The 24142-nt window shown below is 30.6% G+C and overlaps 1 protein-coding gene across 7 annotated transcripts in view; it reads right to left on the minus strand.

Annotated features, from left to right (window-relative positions):
- Positions 1-24142, minus strand: part of LOC113510787 (protein unc-13 homolog B) — a 296246-nt gene that overhangs the window by 38064 nt on the left and 234040 nt on the right. For 4 of the 7 annotated variants that reach the window (XM_052902517.1, XM_052902516.1, XM_052902511.1 and 1 more), the window contains 9 exons: positions 22285-22328; positions 21760-21850; positions 19739-19813; positions 19258-19477; positions 16221-16353; positions 15722-15828; positions 13888-14029; positions 12624-12750; positions 11896-12036 (listed from right to left, as the gene is read on the minus strand). In XM_052902517.1, coding sequence (XP_052758477.1) covers positions 11896-12036; positions 12624-12750; positions 13888-14029; positions 15722-15828; positions 16221-16353; positions 19258-19477; positions 19739-19813; positions 21760-21850; positions 22285-22328 — 1080 coding nt within the window. Of the gene's footprint in view, positions 1-11895; positions 12037-12623; positions 12751-13887; positions 14030-15476; positions 15584-15721; positions 15829-16220; positions 16354-19257; positions 19478-19738; positions 19814-21759; positions 21851-22284; positions 22329-24142 lie in introns of all 7 variants that reach the window. The other 3 variants (XM_052902515.1, XM_052902513.1, XM_052902514.1) reach the window with 3 other exon arrangements.

Consider the following 24142-nt stretch of genomic DNA (forward strand, 5'->3'; position numbering starts at 1 on the left):
ATTTCCTTATGAAACGTCATTTACGCTGCCATCTGAATTTTCCCAATGCTGTGCGACGGGTGGAATTTTTATTAGGACAGTCTCAAGGAAAAAGTTGATCCCAATGAAGAGCGGTACAAAGGGACAATTTCTACAGGCAATTGAAGATAAAATTAAGTTCTCTCTTAGCCGGACCATTTCTTATGTTAATGTGATGTAGGTAAAAGGATACACTGGTTCGTTATTGATATAATTCAAATAGTGAAATGTACGATATTTACAATAAAGGAATAGGCAAATTAAAATATTTTTTAACATTCATACTTATATGAAACTGTATTTGTATAGACCGTTGCCAACTTAATGAGATATCATTTGACTACGATTGAATTACAGCTATTATTTCTTTAAATTTGTTTTTGAATCATATACCGCTCACCATCGGCAGGGAATTCATTCTTAAACGCTTGAATCTAAATGGACACGGTACGGTTTCAAGGGAATTTTCTCCCGCGAATGCTCAGGTTGTGGAATAAGCTCTCTGCCGAAGTTTTTCCTAAAGACTACAACATGGGGTTTTTCGAAATATACCCTATATTAAGATTTCATCAGGGTCGGCAACGTGCATGTACCTCTAGTGTTACAGGTGTTCATAGGCTACTTTTACTATTTACCATCAGACAGTCTATATGCTTGTTTGCCACCTTTGTAGTAGAAAAAAATATCTCTTTCTCTAGAGAACACATTAGCTCTCGCCCAATCCAATCATTACGAGTATAATTAATGCGAAAGTTTGTAACGATGGATTGATATTTGTTACTCTTTCATGTAAAATCTACTGAACGGATTTGATTGAATTTTGGTACATGGATAGGCTATATCCTAACTTAGCTTATATGATATTTTATATACTGTTTCACATAAGTCACGGGATATAGCTAGTGAAAGGTCGATGGACCGCTTTTTAGGTCAAAGGGTCCGAATTTGTCGTCAAAATGTATTAAAAATTAAAAGGCAAATTAGTCATCAAAATTATGTCCGTCTTCTTATCGGTCTTTTTTCCAAGTCCTTTTGTTTTGTCCCAAGCTGTCAGTTTTAATTGTAGAATGTCTTAGCGGCCAGCGATAAAACCGGTCAAAGAGGCCGCAACAGCTAGTAAGCAATAATGAAGTCGATCTATGAAATTCTTGACACCAGGGTGTATTATCTTCATACGATTGCCATTTATAAGCCACAGTAAAAATATCCTAAGTACTAATCTAGATATTATTAAGTCTATCCGTCTACCAAATTACATTAAAATTTGTTTAACCGTTGAAACGTGATTAAGTAACAAATATCTAAACATCTGCGTAAACTTGTTTCAGAGATATTTTCTCCTATGAACGTTCAGGCATAGAATGAGCATGGGGTTCTTCAAAAAAAAGAGTAAACAAGTTTCGTCAGGGTAGGCAACTTTTATCGATTTTTTTCATAAATAAAGAAAATATACTTACTTTATAAAAAAAAAAAATTCTATACCAATATCAAAAAATAAGAATACAAATATCTATTTCCAAAATTCAGTACTACTCGTATCAACTAAATCCGTTTATCTGTTGGTTCAATTATTAAACTAAGCAACAAACATCCGAGCAACTCTACAAACTTTTAAAAAGTTTATGAAAGGTAAGTAACTTAATTGATTTTAGGTAACGTATCTCAAAGATTAAAAACTTCGAAAAGATCAGAAGGACCCTCATCTTGTTTTTTATGACTCGTTGAAAGATACTCCACTCGATAAGATACGCTAAAAAATCAGTATTCGCTTTTCCCATGTTAGTTATACTTTATAAAGGTAAACCTTATTGATTTTACCATACGAATGCTATTCAAAAACAAGTAGATTTTATTCTACAAGAAAAACAAAACACTGACTTCATCATCATCTCAGTCAAAATACTAACTTCAATCGTGGCAAAACCAGTTTAAATTTAAAATCAATAAAATTTATGTGGATACAATCTGAAAGTGTATTCTTTCAGATATAAAAATAACTATCCAAATCGGTTTTTAAATAACGGAATCTAAGGTGACAATCATAAAAGCTACAACCAAATTGAGAACTATCTCTTTTTTTTGAGATCGATCAAAAAATATGTTCACGACTACAATCATAGGTATTTGTCAAATATTGCCGTTGTAGTGAAAGTAATAATACCACAGATAATATAATACTATACTAGGTAATACTCAAGGTGTCTACATTTCACCATTTTTATTAAAATCAGACGTGACAGGAGACGAGCCTACTGTGATCATCATCTTCCTGCCCTTATCGCAATTATTTAAATATTTTTCTACACATATAAAATGTATCTTGTGTTTGTGCTTATAAGATACTAGCTTTTGTCCGTGGCATCGTCTGCGTGACTGGGATATGTTTACTAACCGGAATAAAAAGTAGTCCATATCATTACATCTCATATAGTACGTGAATACTAAATTTTGTATTATTGGTTAGGCTGCTTGGGCACTATAAGGTAACAAACAAACTAACTTTCACTTTTATAATATTGATACATGAATCTTATTCATTACAGACAGAACTGTTGGTATAAATATTGATAATTAATTTATTATTTACGGATGACTATATTATTCACTCATAACATAGTAGCGAATGTAAAAGTAGCTATCGCAATAATTGTATACATATTATATATATGAAAATTCATAATAAAATACCCTAAATAATCTACGAAAAACTCTTCGGAATGTTCCGAGGAAAGCTACGTAACTGGCTAATTGAAAAATATTTTATATATTGTAGTTGCACCGACAAGACGAAACTCTTAAATGAAAAAAAAAGAAGAGTTTAATACGAATATTACATATATTAGTTTAATCAACTAATATTATAAATATGAGAGTTTGTAAAGATTTTTAGACATTAGAATCATTTTTTGTAATACTTAAGATGTCAAAGAAGCCTTATGTTACAAGCAACCTCGTAGATATTGCAGAATATATTGTGATACCCATGGCACTTCTCAATCCGTTACCATTCTTAAGGAGTATTGTGTTACATTTTCATACCCTATAATTTAACTACCGCCACACCTTTTAAACTGAAACAGCCATATAAATATAACTGCTTCATAGCAGCAACACGGATGGGACAGATCTGCCTACGCAGAGAACTTTTATAGAAAGTCTCTCTCTAGTACTATTTGTTATTCAAACACATTTTATTGAATAAACAGATTTGAATTACATTTGATACGCTTATATGATATTATAATAAGTAATAGATATATCTACGAAAATGAAGCCTCGACTAGACCTAAAGAAGCATCTCTAACAGTAATTAACATATATAATCCTACATAGATACGTGTATTACATATCAAAACTACAGATGAACTGAGAGCCTACTATGAAATATTTTCCGAAATTTCGGGATCGAACGTAACACAAATTTGATGTTAAAATTACATAATACATATCGTTTAAAAATATAAAAAAAAATCGTTCCTTTGGACTATTATGGTAGGATTTATGACGAACGAAATGTTAATCTCCATTTACTGGGCCAATTTTGGTGTGAACAATAACACGAAATTAAGTCCGAAAATTCGGAATTTCATTTCATAGTAGACCCTCTGATACCTTTCTTCTTTAAGCAATCGCTTAAAAGTATATCAATATTTTACGAATTATTCACATTTAGAATGTGACTTTTTATACAATTTAATATACGAACTCGTAATACGAGTACAAAATATTCTATACAATTAGTTAATTATTCAATTGTCCACTATACAATTAAACTGTACTTAAACGGATTTGTGTCAACACACAAGGGACCAAAAAATATATATATTAATATAATCAACGTATTATTTTGTGTCTACGATTGTTACCTACCACTTGTATATATGCGTGCCACTATATATTATACTCAATGAGTAATTACTATTTTAGGTAACAAAACAATCGTAAAAAACCACAAGTGTATGTAGTACTCGTAAACATCAGTATTATGTGTTCGATACTTTCCAACCAACACAAAAAATGGAGATTCGTAATTCGACCGGACTTATTATGCATATATTTAACTATATCTGCGCCTATTGTGAAACGATTTTGATGACTCATTTTTATTAGAAAGGACTAAGACACTCCTGTATTTACTCTAGTACTTTTTCTTCACAATTGAAGAATTCAAGTAACTTTTAAAAAGATAAGATTTTTACTTCACGTTTTATGGCAAATATTTTATTTATTTTCATCTTGTGATTTAACATTCTAAATAAAAATATATAAAAATAATATCGAATATCTGCACTAATTTGAGACATAGTTACAAATTATAAGAGATCACTTCCAAGAATCTGTAGTAATATTAATTATTAACAGTAATAATTTAATACAGTTGCTAAAAATCAAGGACTCAACGGCATAAAAATGCATTAAAACTCAATTCAAAAGACTGAACTATAATTATATGACATAAACAATGTATAACTTGCAGGTAGTTGTTATCACGCGAATAACAGAACGTCCTGTTTTATTAAATCATGCTGTTAGTAATTTCAAGATAAAGAAAAACGCTGAAAATTTATGTGACGGCATGAACGCAAATCACTCGGGGCCTGACCTTCCACATAACCGGATTTTTCTATTAAAAAGCTGACGGAAAATACTGGCTAAATAAAAAGATGGAAACTTGTAAGAAGTTCGTCCTAGCATAACTTTTAATAACAGGATTTTACTTGGACAAGTACTCTTCGCTAAGAGATTTTATATACGCCTTGTTTTATAACTAATCAGGACAAAGAATAACTGTATTATAACTGTATTTTACGAGTCATGATTATTTTTTTATATTTAATGTTAAACTCATAGGGCGTTTTCATAACTTACAGCAACAAGACATGATATCGTACGATCACGATATATGAGTAAATAAAATGTATACAATTATATGGAGATACTTTTAATTTTCCGCAATGATTTCGTGGACGTGCACGGTATGATAATATCGTGGACGTGCACGGAAAGTTAAAAGCATCTACATGCTATTTATGCTATTTATCTTCATGTCAAGTTCGTTTTGGAGTAAGTAGTGAGAACAAAATTTTAAAATCTCCCATGCTCATACAATTTAATATTATTTGGTTACCTTATTATCATAGCAGTAAAATTAAACGATATTAATATTTGTATCATAAATGTGAAATTACTCTTTTAGGTAAATAATATTAAACAGATTTAAATAAAAAACATGGATAAGTTATATTCTAACTTAGCACATAGGATAATTTATATACTTATTGATATACACGGGCAAAGCCGTAGTATACAACTAGTGATACAATAAGTATAAAGATGCCCAATGAAGTCGCCGCTTTAAAATTATTCTATAATGTAGTTTTACTTTAGGCAAGGAGCCTACTATCTCTGAGGGATAACTTTATGCATACATTTCATAGCAAAGTTGCAGCGTATTACGGTAAATGTAAGCAGAACATTTGATAGCACCGCCGGGGGGTCTAATATGAAAAGGAAAATCCGAAGTTTCGGCCGAAAGTTCGGACATTTTCTACTACAAACTTCATATGACTCAGTCAGTCGGTACAAACTTTCCGTTCAGTTCAAATTAATTACTTTTGATTTATTAGACCGATAAATTTGTGTTTACAAATCAACGTAAACTTGTGACTAGTAGTTCACGTCCGACTTTTAGATTTGTATTAAATACAAATTATATAGATAATGTTCAAACAGAAAATTAAAAAGAATGTGAAAAAATTATAAAAAGATATATTTATAACTTTTTTTATGTTTCATCTATTTGTTTAGACGTTCGTTATTCAATCTTTTTCTCCTGGTCCACGCAAACAAAATGGCGGAATACCATTGGGTTTGTATTATACAAAGTTTCCAAGTTACGATCAGAATCGAAGATAAACCGATAGGGCATAGAATGTATGGGAGAGCCCCCATACGTTTCGCTGAATTACAACATCAAAAGGGGCACGATTGTAGGAGGTCTCTTTGAACCTTTGTAGTATTCACTTGATTCTGAAAGAAATTAAATAACATAATGGCGATAAATTATCGAGAATAAATAGAGTAGAAACTCAAAACAAAACGTACCCGATTTCTATTTGGAATAAACGCACAATTCTCCTTTTTAAAGGCTGTGAAATCTAATAGCGGAATACTGAATACGCTACAGATAACGCAAGTAGTAAAATAGTGATATAAAATTATTTGATCGGTATCATCATATCAGCCTTTATCTGTCCACTGCTGAACATAAGCCTCCTCCTTGGGAGTTTTGCCAGTAGTTGCCACGCTTAGCAGGCAGATAGGTAAACCGCAGTTGGCCTTTGGCTGTCTATCTCTCGCCCTCCCTTAGTTGCCTATTACGACACCCACGGGAAAGGAAGGAGTGGCCTATTTAATGCCGGAATCACACGGCGATTTAATCAGTATGGTGCGCTAAAATCTAAAAATGATATATTATCAGCAGTGTTAAAATCCACCTTATATAAATCACTTACTGAATCTCACGACTTCGCCCATTATCGTATCGTGATTTTGCCCGTAACTTTCCTCAAGTAATAGGCTGTTAAATGCAAAATGAATTTTTCTAATCCAACTGGTAGTTCCGGAGATTATTAGTATATTTGAATTTTATTATTTCGTATAACCTGACGAGTTTGAGAAATATCTCGCGCGAAAGGCTTACTATTATAATTCACGTAAAGCATGTTGGATTTAAGTTTTCACTGTTATGTATAAATCTACTCTTAAAGAGAAGGGCAGGTATTCGACATAATACTTAACGTTTTAATCGTAAAGCAGCTGTGTTTGCATGGCTGCATTTCGGCTTGAACGATGGGATATGGCGTGAATTTACTGGGTACAGAGGAATAACACCTGAGTCTTCAGGAATGGCAACGCATGGGGGGTATCATGGGCAAAACAGTATACTCTGTTATGTCCATGGTACTGCTCACGTCTGTAGGTGACGGTTACCACTTTCCATCAGGTGGGCCGTCAGCTTGTTTGCCATTCTAAGTTATATAAAAAAAAACTCATTAATATTTCAAATAAATTCTACGAGACTTATTTCTGTTGTTTTTCCACAGCATTTATCAGCGAGGAAGTTTTATCAACATACTTGTCTTCAGTTTTGACGGAATATCACAGCGTGCCGTTTCGCCGTTTCTTTCTTATTTTTACTTCATTGTAATAGAACGTAAAGAAAATATTTTTATCCAACTTTTATATATTGATGAGATTTTTAAAACAACTTCAAGTAAGAAGAGATTCTTAATTCATATCTTACGCGGTATCTTTACTACTTCTTAAATTAAAAAAAAAAGTATTCAGTATTTCTTTTTGAAATTGACAGTGTTTATTCGTGTCTTAGTTTTTCAATGTTGTTTTTTGCAGAGCAATTAATAAAGATTATATAGCCTTATTTTTCTCGTATTATTCTTAGTAACCCTTACTATTATTTATTAGTAATGTGAAAGTAAGTTTGTTTATTTATTACCTTATAGCGTCTTAACGGCTTAACCAATCACTATGCCTATAGTAGGTATATGTTAAATTTCATAGTGATTGGCACTATGAAATTTAGCATATACCTACTATATGCGGACAAGGATATAAGTTACTTTACCGGTCAGTAAACATATTCTAGCCTCACATGAAGTCCCAGGTCACATGGGTCGTACGATTCCGGCATAGAATAGCCCACCCCTTCTGTTCCCGTGGGTGTCATAAGTACCGACTAGGGGAGGGCGACAGATGGGCAGCAGCTTCCCTCTTACAACATTTCTAAAGCCGTCTGCCAAGCGTGGCAACTACTGGAGAAACCCCGCAAGGAGGAGACTTATGTTCAACAATGGACAGTTAAAGGATGATATGATGATGATGAAGTCGCGGGTAAAATCTAGTAAATAACATTTTTTGCATGCATACTTTTTTTTTTATATAAAAATTGAGAATAGAAAACAATAACCAAACTAAAATATATTCATAGGCAGCTACAATTTAAAGGGTTATAATTTTATAAAATAATTTCCGTGTGATTATTCCACAATGTCATTTTACTCATTTATAAAAAAAATCTATTTATCCACTCTTAAGACATTTTTCTCACAAACTAAATTTAAATAATACCTACTGTGAACGGAAAATAAAACTAGAATATTTTTAATAACATTAACACAACGTGCTAAATTGAAATTCTTTGTAGCAAAGTGTTATGAAGACTAGCTTTATACGCCGCAAATAATAAAGGCAAGAATTTTAATTAAAATTAATTTACTCATATACACTGACCACTATATATTTGAAACTGAGCGAATTGAGAGTAATTTATACTTTTATATTAGCTAGCATAGTTTGGTGGTTTTAAGAAAGTTTTCGCATTTATTCAAGAAAGTTGTCCCATTTGGTGCCCGCATCTGTTTCTCTTCTGAGGTAGGAGAGATTCGATTGTTTGTAGAACACGAGTCGCTCGTTATAAACGATTACCTTAATTTGAATTAGAAGATAAAAGAGGGATCTTAGCGAGGGGTGTTCGGAAACTTTACGAAGTTACGCGATCAAAAATGTTGAAACGGCGAAACTTACGTGTACTTATACACTTATATACTCACAAAAGTTCATCTAAAAAATGTATTTGTTATTTACATTTTATATTAATATATTATCTCAATTAAGGCTATAAAGGTAAAATATGAGCGTATAAATTTTTTATTTTTTTTTATTTTAATCGCTGTGCACGTGATTTCGTCCATTTATCAGGGTCATATTTATTACTAAACGTTTTCTAAAACTTTGCCTGCGTGAATTATGATAAAAAATGTCCTATATATTATGGTCCATCTTTGCACTAACATTCATTCAAATTCGAATGGCATTTGTCCACGCAAGCATGAATAACAACGCATGGGAGTTATCATGAGCGAAACATAGTACTGCTCATGTCTGTAAGCGACGGTTATTACTTTCCATCAGGTGGGCCGTCAGCTTGTTTGCCACTCTAAGTTGAATAAAAAAGTCGTTCATTTCAATTTAGTCATTAAAGTATATATAATAGAGTAATAAATACACAAATATCTAAACACATACATTCAAAAATCTTTACACACTTTCACATTTTTAATATTAATAAGACTATGTTTACATTTCAAAATGTAAGGACAAAAGCTCTTTATATGGTGGCTTTATATGAGAATTCTCTCAAATAAAAAAAAAAAATTGTACAGTTTTTTCTTTAGTTACATTAAAAAATGTATCTAACATTTAATTTAACTTTAGTGGTCGTTTTCATTAAAAGTTATAATAAAAACTTTGTTGAAAACCAGTGCAAGGGAAAACACCAGTAGAATGTAATGGAAGTAAGAGCAAGGAGAACAGAATCAGAAAGAAGGCTATAGAAGCTCGGAGGATACAGGCTGATATCAAAATCATTATTATCCTATTCAGGCAATGTTATATCAGTGAAACTAAATATTTTTTTCCAAACAGATTAAAGAGAGAGAGAAAGTATGCCATATTTGCTTACATTTAAATACATATTAGTAACAGTATCGTATATAAAGGCAACCAGTATGAATGCAACAAGGCGTTCTTATTGTTGAAAGCAATCTTTTCAAAACCTTTGGGTAATGGAATGGATAATGGAACAAACAGATAAGCAAAACAATGGAAAAGGGAAATGGAATACGAAATAAATAATAATAATACTACTGAACATAGGCCCTCTTCATAAGGGGTATCATTTTGCCAGTAGTTGCCACGATTGGTAGGCACTTGGCAGCCGTAGTTAGCGATGAATCAAGGGAGACGCTGTTACCCATCCCTCGACTATTAAGTTCCCTTAGTTGCCTCTTTACACTAGGCGTCATGTCGTATAGGGCGATAAAAGATATGGCCTGGAATAGAGCTGGCTGGAGGAAGATGCATGAATTAGTTGTACCAACAAGAGGAAACTTAAATGAAAAGAGAGTTGCCTCTTACGACACCCACGAGAAAAAAAGGGATAGTCCATTCTTTGCCGGGGCCACATGACAAAGAACACATAAAAAGGACAGATATATCTCTAAGTATTTCCGATGTTTATTACTCAATCATTCGTAAATATCTAAACAGATTTGCTTATTAAGTTTTTCAATGTTCTATTATCATACAATATTTAAGTACAATAATCTAATATTAAAGTTTATAAAAATAGCCGATTTTCACTAAAAACAGTTTAACCGCCTTTATATTAGTCTGAAATGGCGTAACACTTTGTTCTAAAAGACAATTCGCTCGATATTACGTCCTGATAAGTAATTACAATATTACATAGTCATTATGGATTTGTTGGCTGGCGGCCAAAAGGCATGGTGCCAACCCGTGGACCTGTTGATTTGCCATATGGGATAACGCGATGGAGAAATGAAAACAAATCGTTTTGGAAACTATTGTTGTCACCATAAATATTACTACGTACTTAATCCGTTTGTTTGTTTGTTACATTTTAGCGTCTTAATATCTTAACCAATCACGAAATTTGATATATATATATATACTATAAGGGAAAAAGAAAACATAGGCTACTTTTCATCTTGGTCAATGAACATACTCGTATCCCGGTCATAGGGACGAAGTCGTGAGTAAAAGCCAGTATAATATAATAGAAAAGTAAAATGTGCGTAATCGTACATAGACGGTATTAATTTTCTTATATCGTGTCAAATTAAAAGCACTTTTATACAAATACAAACAATTTGTTTTATTATTATATCTTAACGAAAAAAAAAAATCGTGTCGTGAAGTACTTTATTTGCTACAGTTGATAGTAAAAATGTCCATTAACTTCTAATTTTATAAGACGAAGATTCATGTAGGTAATCCTCAAGCGGATTAAGTTTCCGAGAGCCCAATCTTGAATTTAAAAAGTTTTAATCTGTTTTTAAAATCTACTAATACACCTTCAGTACTTTTACAGAGTTTTTAAAGATATATTTTAAAATTACTATGACGTTATATGGAATTCTTAAAATGGAGAGAGATTTTTAAATACTATACTTATTAATTATATCATGCTTGTAATAAAATTTGATAATAGATACGTATTATATGTCCCTTCACCACTAATAGTTGATTGAGTATTCTTACAGAGGGCACTTAGAATAATAAAAATATTCTACTTTCTATTGATATACATAGAAATATAATATTATATAAAGTACTTATATATCTTTGCGTTTTAATATTTTATTAGGAAAAATCGCCATTTATACTATATCTATTTTATAATTAATTATTCGCATATTCTCAAATTCAAATTATCTTTATTTAAATAAGACTTGTTTACAAGCACTTTTGAATCGATTTTTTATGAATATGTAGAGCTCAGAAAGTTGTTATCTGTTGGGAAGAACCCGCAAAGAACTTAGTAGTTACATCTCTGTTAACATTATGCATATTTATTTTTTTTTTTTTTACAACACAGGGGGCAAACAAGCAAGCGGCTCACCTGATGGTAAGTGACTACCGCCGCCCGTGGTCACCCACAACACCAACGGCATTGCAGATGTGCTGCCGGCCTTTTGAAAGGGAATATGCTCTTCCATATGTACTATGTCTAAAGTCATTAATAAGCCCGTGCATGATCGACTAACACCTTGCACATTGGTCATTCAATTAGTCGTTTAATGTGTAATAGTTCCATAAGTGCTTCTTTTTTATTAACAGCTATTAATTTATTAAAAGATATATTCAAAATATTATTCAATATCTCGTTCACATAAAGGACCTATTAACTTTAACATTGGAATAAAAGTCGCCGTTAATAAATGTAATTACAATTTAATAATAACAGCCATATAGTTTATTATTACTATCACTAACCTGAACGTGGTATGGAGCCACCTTCTCTTCACCTTTGATCTCAACGTTTATGTGTAGACGAATTGCCCCAGATACAGCGGACTTGTCTGTTCTCTTCTCTAAGTTATACCACACGTCCATCTCGCCGGATAATGTTCGCACCTAATGTAGAGATTAAAGAATTAAAATTAGATTGAAAGCTACTATTTCCTAAACCTAAATTGAAATATTATTTCATAAAACTAAATCACTTTAATAACTTTTATACACTTTAACAATAACAATTTATTATTTATTTTATTTTATTTTATTTTATTGTAACAATAATTGTGTTGTGATTATTAACTAAACCACACCGATACGTTGATATAAAACTAAACTTGGCTGGAATTATATTTTAGTTAAACAATAAATATATTAGTACCTAAATATTATTTTGTTTGAAAACATTTACCTGTATTACAGAATCTTTAAGCAATAACTTAGAGTGAATTTTATTGATGTAAAATCAGAAACTAGTACTTAATTTACTTTTTTTTTGCCATTTCAATAATAAACAGATCTTGTCTTTTATAGATAATTGATAAAAAATCTTTTTTTTTTGAGATCACTGTGGTCAACTTGTAGGGTACTTAGGAGTTTGGCCATACTACTTCGATAGGCTTATATAGTCTTCAGCTCGCCAGAGCTACCTAATTTGAGCCTCAATAGTCAAATAAAAAAGAAATATTTATTTTTATAGCACCCACCTCAATGATGGTTTGTCCCAAGAAGTCATCGGATTCTCTCGTTAATTTTTGTCGAAGTTTCGATTTGAGGTCGTTATCTTCATCCCATACTCTCACTTTGATGCGGTCTGAAGAATTGTGACATTCGCTGCAGAGACAAAATGCAAATAAATAATATAAACACACAATGTACCAAAAGCTTTATATCTGAATCTACATTAAAGTAACCGCGTTAAATTCCCATCATTCAAAAACTTTGCAGTATAATATTTTCTTGTCTATTATCCTCTTTTGTAGCCATAAGTGATTTATTACTCTGTCTTTATTATAAATTGCATCTTATAGGTGGGAAAAAGTAAACAAATATAACAAGCAAGAGTTTAACCGGACCACAAGATTTTGCCAAAAAATGCAAGGTATTCAATCACATGTGATCAATATATGTACATGTCATAATATATTAATATAATATAATAAACCCTATTGTACCTATACATTGTGTGGAAAAATAATTATTAAAATCAAAATTAAAATATATAAGCAAATAGAAAACTTTCCTGTTTTGGAAATTACTTAAAAATTAAATTTCAGTCTAGATGTGTAACAATATTGTATTAGTTTGGTCAACACAGGCGGCCTTGTGGTCGATACAAAGCGAACCCATTTAGATTTTACTCGTTAGTGTTCGCAATTACATTTGTGTTAACTTTGCTATTTCATGCTTCCATTTAGCGTTGGTCAAATTCCTTTATTTGAAAATACAACTTTTTTGCATAAACAGATAAACTTAAAAAGACAATTTAATATACAGATATAGTATAATAGGTAAACAAAAAATTCGAAAATTGGTATACATCTATCTCAACTAGCAGACCTTTAATTTTTATTCAGATTCCTCACTGAAATGCAGTTAATTTTCAAATGGCAAACTAAAGAAAAGGCTGATGTATTTTTGATAAAATAATATTTTATTTTTCTTACAATAAATAAGGTCCCATTTGTACCAACGCCAAGTACTCAAAAGCCAGAACATGTGAAATTATAAAATTTAATTATGAATTTGAAAAGTAGAACGGCATTTTGTAAAAATAAGCCTCTTTCTTTGTCTTGCCATAATATAACTTAATTACACAAAAGATAATTTTTTAATCGACTATTGGTATAATATTATAATATTTTAAAATCAAAACAGTTATTTTTTTAAATCGCAGTAGAAAATAGTGTTTCAAAATTGGCCTCAGTGTTTACAAGCATTTAGAAAATGTAATGTAAATGCAGTACTCACAAGTAAAATTTTTCATTCCACACTGGATTCAACTCTTGCGGCATAGTCCTCGTCCTTTTCTTCACTTTGCTTACTTGTACAGTGACGTATGGATCTGAAGTTCCACTCTTGTCTTTCGCGATCAAACCCTGAGCACAAATAACTGCCCGCAAAGGGCCAATTTAGTATGCGGTACATCAAGTTCTAATATATATATAAATATTTCAATCTTATTTTTACATACTTTTATAGACATGTATCTTCTATCTATCTTCTCTTTAAAAATGTTAATAAAATTGGGTACATGTAAAAGAAGTAGTGTGGTACATAATAACATATAAGACCATTTCTTTAGACGATCCCGTGGTGCGGCTGAATGAATCTTGGTGAACGTATTCGTAGCAAATCTCCCGAGAGTAACACATTCTTTTTACGATTATTTTATGATCATATATAACGAAGACTTTCACGTGTTCAAATATTCGGTAGTCTCATATGTTTAACGCTATACGCATCTTCTGAATAAACCTTTACTTATATCTAGAATACATTATAAAATTAAAAATTTGTTTTACCTGTTTACCTATATTTAGAAAACTTACCAAGGAAAGCATTAGTCATAATAATACCTTGAATCTCTATAAACAGGGTGTACTGTGGTCAAAACGGGCTGGGGGTCATAAAAGAAGACACTAGCTGCAAAACTACCAAACTTTTACTACCTATGCCCAAAATCGATTTCTAAAACAAGTTGAACATAGCGCCTACATTATCGGAGTATCTAATGCAAACTTCGACCAAGAAGAAAGTTTCAAAGAAGAAGTGTAAAGATATGCACGGGTATCGATCTAATGGTATTGGAATTTTCACGAATCAGAAAATATTAAGTACAGTTGTAAGTTCCTAGTTATCATAATATCAAGGCATTTTGATATTTCATTCTGCATGCGTTTCATTGTTTCTATACAATTTAATCAAATCATTTTCATCATGCAGATCTCCATAGTTCTGAAAAAAATATCACGTGATTTGTTGTTAAATTGTGAAACCCATGCAATTAATGTTAAATTAGCAGACGTGCTGCTGACTCCATGTAGTTTTGCAATCATCATTAAATAAATGTGACACAAGTTTGTGTTATTTGGTGTTCGAGGGATAAAAAAATTGTGTGCGTGAGCAGAATTTTATCATTGATACATTTGTATTCCTCCAGTGAAGTGTTAGATTCGTGGAATTTCCTTTGTGTAAATGATTATACAAGGCTACGGTTGTCGATGGGAGTGATTAGAGGCGGTGCATTAACGACCGTGATTCAATTGGGTTAGTATTTGAAGTAAGATATTATGCAATAGAGTGTCTCTTGACATCTGCTAACAACATGACTTGAAACAAAACACCGTAGGACTTTTCGATTTAAAATTCGTTATTTTGGTACAATGAATTTAATAAAGGAATGAAGTAATTTTTAATATAAAATATATTTTCAAAAAGTGTCATGTGATTAGCAGATTTCAAAAAGTAAGTAGCAAAGAATTCAGGCGAAGAGTTTCAGTCTAATAGAATCAAAATTGCGAGCGTGCGGTTCGTAGCCGCAAAAGACCACTGCAAACCTGTAATGGCAATCTTGCAAGACCATTTCGAAGTTCCTTCTATAGTGATTTGCTCGGCTTGTTCGAGACTGTCAATGTGAGTATCTGGATCGACGTTAAAAGTCCTCCTGGCCGCCACATGAAACGAAAGATGGAATTAAGTTTAGTGTCACGTGTGTTTGTGTAGTGCTCGTTGCGGCTCCAGCGGCGCTGTCTCGGGAACTCCTGTGGGAATGAACGGTTAGTGCCGCGTCGCGGCTTCGAACCTGTAATGGCGATTTTGGCGCTCCATTTCGATGTGCCATCGAGGACTGATTGCTTCACGGTGCTCATGTGTTGTCCATGCCCCTCTCCTTCGATGCTGAACACGCGTCTGTTACATACATACGTCTATCAGCAATTTCGCTATATGTTTTTTTTTTTTAACATAAAGAATCGTATCGACATTTATTTGTTATATCTAATAAAATAAAAACAAATTCATATTCAAGTTAAGAAAGGTTATTTAAAAACTACTAACTGCACAGTAATTATTTTAAATATTGGAGTAAAAGACTCACCAAAATGCTGAGCAGGTCTTAAAAAAACTATAAATGATTATGCTTAATATAGATAACACAGTCATATGAGTGCCTAATAATAATACCTTTAGTAATATGATTATAATAATAAAAAAAAATTAATGGAAAATCAACACTAAATGTACCTGAGATCCAAATCTCCGATGTTTTGTATAGTAAAATTAAATTACTGAATAATTATTACCTGATGAGTTCAAATATTTCAGGCTTGTCCCGTTCTCGTTGCTTCATTCTTTCCTTCATGGCAGTAATAATAGAGTTGGCTTTGTCCTCAGCGCCGTGTTTGGATGACTTCTCAGCAGCCCCTGCGAAACACACTGCTCAGGCGGTGCCAAAGTAGTTCTCGGATACCGCGGGATGCGCCGGGACGGCCCCCCCGCCCCGCGCCCACGACCGCTACGGCCACTCCAGGGTACAACCTGACTAGATTCCAACTCAAAATTCAAAGTTACGACTGTATTGAAATGCAATGATATAACCGATGTCAGATCTGATCAAGTTGGTGACCTCGAGCGGCGCTAGCCGGAGCGGACCTGAGCACGGCGCCTATAGAGTAAATTGAATACAATCCCATCAAATAAAAAATGTAACTAAATTTTGGGATCATTAATACTTCTTTATACCAATAAGTCACTGTTTGAAATGCTAGGATTGTATTGTTAAATACCCTTTGTATTTATTGTATGTATTAGTAGGTATTGTTTGTTAGTAACACAAATATTTTCATCGCATTTTATTCTCATTATTATATTTCTTTATTTCATTTACGTCGATCACACTTTCTTTAGGGATTCAGAATAAACAACATAAAGATAGTGAAAATAAAACACAGAAATGTGGAAGTCTATAAAAAGTAATATTAAATATAAAGTAAACTAAAGGACCACATATAATATCGAAGTGGACAGACATTGGATAGCGTGCACACATCGCTAACAGGCACATTTTTACAACATGTGAGATTTTGTCGAATTTATTTGAACACATGTGTATTTGAAGCTTCTATATCAATCATTTAGAAGAGCGGTGTGTAAGACAGTGTAGAATGTAAAGTAGGTTATAGAAAAGTATAACTTAAGTAATATAGTATAACAAGGGCTTTAACAAGTTTCGGCGCTGGGCGGGGCAACCCGAAAGAAATGGACGGATGACAGTACCGAATACCCTATCTACTCTATATATTTAGTCAACACTTTGAAAACGTTGGTACTTAGAAAATCTTGCACATAAAAAATATAGCAATACCTTAAATAAAAGTAAATAATATATACTCGTACAACAACAAAAAAGTACCTAAAAATATAACAAAAAATTTAATAATTTTATAATATAGGTATCGTATTGATTTAAATGAAAAATATATTCTTAAGGAACATTTAGAAAATAACTACGATACCTACATAAAATAAATTTTGTAAAAATAAATATAACATATATTATTACGATCTAACATTATGAAATAGTATAATAATTTTTAAAATATAATATATAAAAATTTAATTAAAGATACAATACTGTTTGTCTTCAAAGTGTAGACTAGAAATGAAAATAGCGTGCAGTCGATGTCTAAATTTTGATAATTAATGAAGTTATTACGTTAATTGCCTAAATGTGACTGCTCACATAATATGAATCGTGCAATGTCATTCTAAAACCGTATATTATAATGGGAACCATAAAATTTAGAAAATATAATGTAGGTATGTATAATTGTAAATCAACAGCCATGCATACCGATAAAGCAATGGACAAATTATTGATTAAAAGGGACAAAAAGTCATGCTAATTTATTATATGAGGTCAATAAAATATGAAGAAAAAATAAAGAAAAGAAACACCACAGTTAAGAAAGAGACCACATCAATAAAAAGAAACACATTTAAGATAATTTCATTAAATAATTACGTGAATCCTCATGATGCCACTATCAGTGTCATTAATTGATATTGTCAATGATCCTGATTGTGTTAATACGTGAAAAATATCAACCTATGATGTAGGATCGACGCATGCAAAAATTTACTCATGCACATAAATCGAACTAATGTAGGACATAAAGTTGGCTACGACGACACCTTTGACGTTAACAGTTTTACCTTTATCATCACCTAGATAACGATGTCTATTAAAATGTGTGAATATAAACTATATTTAAATATTACACAATTAAAAGAACGTCACTTTAAAGAGATACTATTTTTTTGTTTTTTAATATTTTTTATGTACTGACTTCTTTTAGTCACAATTTTATTACATTATTAAGTTACAACTACATGATATATATGATACAAATACTATAGTATTAACAGATAAGTACAAAGTACTTTTTAAATGCTTTAAGTTTGTTGACCTATTCCAGTTAATTATATATAAGTTTGGTATTTAACAGAATAAACATGTATGTATTTCATATCTTGCAAAATACGAACCAATAAAACATCATATAAACGACTTCCACGAGGAAATACGTGCGTGATAATATTGATATATTGCAATCAGCTAACTTGATATCCAATATTAGCTACAGTGTTATATTAATAACTCTGTTTTTATATACAATTCAAACTTTTTTTTTTTTACATTAAAGAGTTAATACAATTTTCCTTTATCGAAATTCCTTTTAACTTTAAATTAAATATTGATTTAACACTTTGACGGTGTGTGTTCAAGATGTTGTCTATGAACTAATGACTGACCCGTCAAGTGCTTCTCGAATCTACTTGAGATTAATAAGAAGGGAACTGTGCTTCGCAACCACTTGAAATATTCAACATACAGTTTTTTTAAAATAATTTCAGATCCCTATAAAGTAACGGTCTTATGCGTGATTTATTTTACAGTTTTGTGCTTTCAACTTACCTACACCTCGTATTTTTCTTTACAAAGTAGATATATATATATATATATATATATATATATATATATATATATATATATATATATATATAGAATGAAAGTAATTATCATTTATTTTTTTAGTAACTGTAACCAATACTGAATATTTATTTACTAATGTTAAAAATTCTATTAAGTTTCATTCTATTATTTAATTTAAATATGTTTCATCAAATAACATCCAATAATTAGTGTTTTGCGAAGATTGGTTTCAATCTAATTTTATGATAGATTATTTTTGTAAAAAACAAGTTTAAATTATTTTGAAAACAATCTTCAGTATATATACATCAAGATAAGGGAAAACATCACAAAGCTCCACTTACTCTGTAGGCAGTCGGCGTTGAGCAAATCTTTGCACTTTTCGTGACATTTGACGCCGCATTCCGTACACCTGACTCCTTGTCGGGCTATACCCCATAAGAGGCCTTCACACTCATAACAGTAGGTTGGGGATGTTGCCGTCCATAATACGAAGTTATGTGGGGTTGTTGAAGAAATTGGATAAATGAGTGCTTGCAAAGTCTTCTTGTACACGTGCATTTTCTGTAACACACTTGGTCTTTAGAATAGTAAATAAAATATAAATCTACCTTGTTTTCATAAATTCCAATTAATATGAAGATCAGCTTGAAACCAATTATAATAATTAATATTAAATATAAAATAAAATAACAACTTTATTTAACAATGTCCGAGGTAAATATTTGTTTTATTAATGTGACACTTTGATAAAATGAATAAAAATAAAATTATGATTATTTTAGTGATATAAATTCATTTACAATGTAAAATTAATGAACTTACCAATTCTTCATCATTCAGTGTTGCTCGATGGACAGCCGACGTCAAACCTGCATTCCTTTTTGTAGCAGCCATGGTCTAAACATTCAAAACATAAATGAGTAGAGAGTAATGAACTTTAATTTAAAAAGGCAAGCTCGGCATGTATGTATTAAAATATTGAGTATTAAAATTGAAAGTCTGACTATAGAAAAGCTGATTGTGTATGCCTACCTACATAGTCTTCGAGAAAATACTATCAGATACACTTCTAATAAATTATCACTTATTTTGATTGTATTACAGTAGTTTCAATTCAATCTACTCATGCTTTAAAGCTGTTGTTCAAGCTTGTTTTAAATTTACAAGAAATTATTCTACGAACTTTGATGAAATTCAATACTACTCTTATTTCTAAAAACAATATGTACCTCCAACCATTTGTATGTACAATGTATTGATAAAATATGCCAATTAAAAAATAAATGTTGCAGCAAATTTCAAGTGTGCGGTAAAATAAAAAAAATATGTGTAAATGTATAGAAACAAAGGCACAACATTGAAAAAGTGAATCAATGTTTGTTATAATATTTTGTAATGTTTATAAAACCTTTCCATTCATTAAAATGATACTGTGATATTAAAGCCTCGTCGAATGAATATTTAATAGCAAGCACGTGCATACTCTGAACGGAATTTTTAATATCAGTTATTTTATTCCTTCATAATATACGTACATAACTATAATCAATTTATTTGGTAGTGAATAAATTACATTCAATATAATTCAAAATATGTGACCATTAAAAAATTTCATGACAAAGCAGATTCATGCAGTGGCCGAGTTAATTTAATATTTAAATATAAATATTGCAAGCATACTATATACAATAAATGTGAAAAGAGAAAATATTATCCAAAGCAGTCTTTGCGGTTATACAATTTCCCTTTTCACTGCCAATAAGAACTGCATGCATAGAAATGATAGTGTTATTGGGAAAGAAATACCTTGAGAACCTGCAGGTCCGTGGTGAGGGGTAAAATGCAATGACATTATTAATTTTAATTAGGAATTTTCATTTGGTGTCTATGGTTCCTCTATAGCTGCTGGTGACCCCTAATTTATCTTTTACACGATTGAGGTTAGTTGGGATTGGTATATCATCTAAATTTAGGCCATCTAAATAGTGAAAGTTAGAAAGGAGACACATAAACTTACAGGTAACATAGAGACATCAAAGAAGAGAGAAGGGACATAGGCCTTTCGAAAATACTTTTTTTATTATTATTTAATTTGAACAATCATTGGAGACAACAATGTTATTACTGTTTTGGTATTTAATAAAATAATGACAAATATATAAACATCAACATAGAAAAACATAAACCTCGAATCGTAAGACGTATATCATTGTTAAATAATGATTATCTAAAGAAGAAATAGATTACAAAGCAGTTCCATAAACTCTCCATAAATTGTTCAAAACACTCAGGGTGAAAATATTTTTTATAGAAGAAAACATTGATTACGCGCCTAGTATTACTAAGCCTCAGGAAGCGTACGTCGATGCGAGCTTTATACATTTACGACCAGTTTCAAAACACCATCAAAATATCAAAAATCCTCGAAAAGTCTACAAATTTTCTTCACCAGAAAAATCTCGATCTATAATTTACGAAATGCATTTTGTTCAATTTATTGTTCATTTTAGAACTATAAAGTAACAAAAAGAAAAATTAATAAAATTTTTAATTAATACAGCTTATAATTAATTAATTAATTTAAAATATTATATAATTTGGTGAAAATAGATTAAAAATTAATAAACTACGGATACTATGGTACCAGTTAATGTTCTTTTAAAACAAAATTTATTATTTATTGATTGCTGCATCTCATATTCTGGTGAAAGAAATAAATTCAATGTCATTCAAATTTGAAACACAGTGGCTTGAAACCGGTTAAGAAAAATATAGATTACTTCCATCGGATTTGTAATAATAAGAGATATCTATTATATTAGTCTTAAGTGAAGTATACTTACAAGTTCAGAAACAAGGGGTATGGATTTTCGTCTCGGTCGGATATCTGGCATACTGTCGATATTACTGTAGAACGGGTTATCGCCTGGATGTCTAAAAATAGTATTATAATTTTTTTTATATTAAAATTGCATTTACGAACACAATACAAATAATTATGCTTTCTAAATTTAAAAACAATTCAAACATTTTATGACCATGTTTTTTAATTTTATTCAAAGTTTAAAATTCTTGATTACATAATATTAAATAAAGTGAACTGATGGTCCATCTGATGGTAAGTGATAATCACTCAAATATGAATAGCACCATGGTCACAGAATGTTCTCAGAATACAACAAAATTAAATGTACTACCATTATTTTAAATCACCCAAATGGAACTCGCAGCATTTGTGATTTTTTTTCTATTTTATTATCAACTCAAAAAAGACTTATTATAAAATATAAAAAAGCATTATATAAATGACAATCACTAATGAAAACCTTTTCGAAATAATACTTTTCCATTTGAAATATGTCACTTACCCGTTTCCGCGGCCACCTTGATCGTTAAATCCGCCGGAGCCATTCTAAAAACAAACAAAAAAAATTTTATTAAAAAAAAAAAAAAAAAAAATAAAAACAATAACAATTTAATGAAAAAAAAAATTGAATAAATAATATTACATATTGCATAACAATATTAACAGTATACTTTATTACTTCGATTAATATTTCATAGCATTTCGAATAATTTACTGTGAGTGTATGGAAACATTTGGTAAGCTATTGTAATTTATATATGTAGGTACATAGGATAGTAAATTTTGAATCTAAAATTAAAAAGTTAGCAACATGTTACCATGAAAAAGTAATCGAAGCAAAATAACACTTAATTAATGGAGAATTAATAATACATATCGTGTATCTAATAATTTTAACAATTATAATATTGCGGGCAGAATGTAGGTCAGTGAAGTGAAATTAACACATATTTTACTACCATTCTGTTCTGATTGAAGCATAATAGTTTCATGATAGTGAATATTTGATATTTCGGAAATGACTATACTCTTTTTTATATATAAATTTGCAAATCGATCTGCCCATACAATACTTTATGCTATTTAATACCGTTCAACATCTAAAACCTTCCACTAAATATTTACGTTAATACACAAAGTGCCAGCTATCTTTTATTAATGTAAGTGTAAATAGCTATACGTTATCCTAGGCTGTGTGATCTAGTTAAAATACATTCATAACGTGATCAGCATCATTATAATTCATATATAAGCAAACCTCTACGAAGACATAACTATCTTAATGTAAATTATAAAAAATAACTAGATATTTTCGTTTGTCTGGAAGTAATGAGTAATAAGAAATGCTGTAACATAAGTTTTCTTTTACTTTCAATAAGAAACATTTTTTCTACTGAAATGAAGTGATAAATCCTCCCATAAAATATATAAGCAATATTGAATAGGCATCTTTAAGAACATATTAATTCATATAGTTAATTTATGATAATCTCTTGATTTGATTTGAGTGATATTCTAAATAAAAACAAAATATCTATATTTGATATGAGATGATATGACAATGAGTGATTATTTGTACGTTAATGTTCCCAATATTATTTTAGAACTGGCGAATGAAAAACTATTAGGCAAATACGAGTAGCTAGTGATAACTTCTGTTTAAAGAATAATAATTAAATAACATATGCATAATACTGATTTATTATCATGTAACGATTATTTCTTATAACAGTATAAATATCGTAAGCATTTCAAAACGTTTTAAAAATCGTGTATTATTATTTTGCTTGAATACTTTTAAGCATTATATAAAAACCCCATATACGTATATAGAAAGACCTTAATATCTATTGCGCTGATTTATACCTAATTATTGCCTCAATAATATATAGGACAAAGAATTATAATAGTATAAATTTGTTTATTGGAGCATCCTACAATATTTTTTAATACTTTGAATTTGGATGTTAAAAAAAAAGTTGAAGTATTACTTTAATTACTTGTTCACAACCGCAATAACTTTACGTGATGTAAATGAGTATGATATAACAAAATTTATATATATATTTGTTGTAATTAATATTACAACAACTTTATTTAAATCATGATTTCAGTTATTATTATCATATACCTAATTATAGAGATGGACTTCTAATATAATGATTACAAATTACACATCTACGACTATCAGTATGGATATCCTATGTAGATAGGAAATATAAAGCAGGTTAAACAATTTTTGCAATGGCATTGAATATATCATCAGTCTAACTATTAGTTTTAACTTTCATATTGATATGAAAGTTTTCGGTGACATTTTCCTATATCAATTATACTTATATTTAATTAACTCTTAACTC

This window comes from Galleria mellonella, unplaced genomic scaffold, assembly GCF_026898425.1.
Source record: "Galleria mellonella isolate WM207_F2 unplaced genomic scaffold, CSIRO_AGI_GalMel_v1 utg905, whole genome shotgun sequence".
In the NCBI taxonomy this organism is placed as follows: Eukaryota; Metazoa; Arthropoda; class Insecta; order Lepidoptera; family Pyralidae; genus Galleria; species Galleria mellonella.